We start from the raw sequence: 1850 nt of genomic DNA, 5'->3' as shown, positions 1-1850 counted from the left end.
GAAGGCGCCCTGTGGGGCCTGGTGAGTCCGACAAAGGGTCATGACCCTCACCGCTGCAAAGCGTCGTGTATTATCTGAGGAGTGTATTAAATATGTTGCCGCATAGATTCTAGTAAAAGCTGAGGTGAAGAAGTCCACTCTAACAGATTAAAATCGAAACGTAGAACTGAAGATGATTAAACACAAAACTTTTTTTTGGTTTCTTTTTTAGGATCGAGCCACATTTCACAGACTGATCGTGAAAAACAACGCGAAAAAAAGGAGGATGTACGAGGCCTTCATCGAGTGTGTTCCTCTTCTGAACTCTCTTGAGGTTTGTATTAGAAACACAACCGCTACACAACAAAACAATTGTTTAATAGATGGACATTCAGTCATCTTATCCTTATGCTTAAGATAATTTCAGATAGATAGATACTTTATTCATCCCCTAGGGGAAATTAATTAATGTAATTAGCTCATTGTTGATGATGATAATAATAATAATAATAATAATAATAATAATAATAATAATAATAATAATAATAATAATAATAATAATAAAAACAGTGTGTGCAGCAGTGTATTTGTTTTGTCACCATGCTTCATTTTCTTGTCACAAGCTCTCTGAAAGAATGAAGATTGTTGATGTTTTGGGAGCACGAGGATTCAAAGATGGAGATCGCATAATAACACAGGTACAGTGTTGGGACATTTGTTGCTGTATGTTATTTTTTAATATTGGTTTGGTTAGACTTAACGGATGAGGTGTCTCTGCTGCTTTTATGTACCTGCAGGGGGAGAAGGCCCACTGTTTCTACATTGTGGAATCAGGAGAGGTGAAGATCATGATAAAAAGCAAAGTAAGCACAGTGTCAATGTTATAACTGAATCTATTTCAGTTGTCTCTTCAAAATAAATTTTTTTATCTATGAATTTGCTAGTGTTTGCCAAAAGGTGGATGTGATAAATTAGTTTTATTTTGTTTTCTAATCTGGTGTTTGCGGCACTAAATGACTGCAGGACTCACAGGTGCCTCTGTCTGTTACAGACGAAGGCGGGCCAGCAGGATAATACAGAGGTTGAGGTGGCTCGTTGCTCTAGAGGGCAGTATTTTGGGGAACTGGCACTAGTCACCAACAAACCGCGAGCAGCATCTGTTTACGCTGTGGGAGAAACCAAATGCTTAGGTGAGTGTCTGTATGTTTGTGTTTGTTTCGGGAGAAACTAAACATTTACTTTCTGCAGTTCGTTTCCAGGGAAAGATGCTGTAGTTCCGGTTGGGATGTTGAATGTAGGGGGGATGTAGCAGAGACAAACTAACAGTAACTTGAAAAACACACACTGTCAGTGGCTGTTATGTAACTTGCTTGTGCTTGTCAGCGTTCAGACAGATTACTGAATGGATCAACATGGCACAGGCCCAGGGGCCCAAGGGGTCATGGGGCCCTAGAGCTTCCGCCTCAAGTGACTATTACCATTTCTGGTCTGAAAAGTCAATCAAAAGAACCACAAAGAGACATGAAACAACCACAAAGAGATGCAGAGTGACTACGAAGAGAAATAAAGTAACTACAGAGATTCAGAGCGACTAAAAGGAGAAATAAAATTATCCCAGAAATGCAAAACAGCCACAAAGATGGAAATCAACTACTAGAGATGCAAAATGGCTTCAGAGATCTATAATGACCACAAAGAGACAAATCCACAACAGAGGGAGACAAAATGACCACAAAGACACAAAAAGAGAAACAAAACCATCACACAGAGAGAATAAAATGTTTTGTGACTTTTTCAATGGAAGCATCTTCCCTCTGTGTAGAAAAGGTGAGGGGCTTTTATACGTTTGTGCCCTGGGCCCATCGTCTCAC

General features: G+C 39.5%; 1 protein-coding gene across 1 annotated transcript; it reads left to right on the top strand.

The window, feature by feature from the left end:
- Positions 1-211: 211 nt before the first annotated feature.
- LOC111648584 (cAMP-dependent protein kinase type II-alpha regulatory subunit-like) lies at positions 212-1169 on the top strand (the record flags this gene model as incomplete). Its single annotated transcript, XM_023398382.2, has 4 exons — positions 212-313; positions 603-677; positions 777-842; positions 1031-1169. Coding segments are annotated over 4 exons (382 nt in total), but the record flags the coding sequence as incomplete, so codon positions are not given.
- Positions 1170-1850: the final 681 nt, after the last annotated feature.

The sequence above is a fragment of the Seriola lalandi genome, unplaced genomic scaffold (genome assembly GCF_002814215.2).
Source record: "Seriola lalandi dorsalis isolate HSWRI2012SDOR001 ecotype SW California unplaced genomic scaffold, Sedor1 jcf7180002043650, whole genome shotgun sequence".
In the NCBI taxonomy this organism is placed as follows: Eukaryota; Metazoa; Chordata; class Actinopteri; order Carangiformes; family Carangidae; genus Seriola; species Seriola lalandi.
This window is presented reverse-complemented; position numbering and strand designations above follow the sequence as displayed.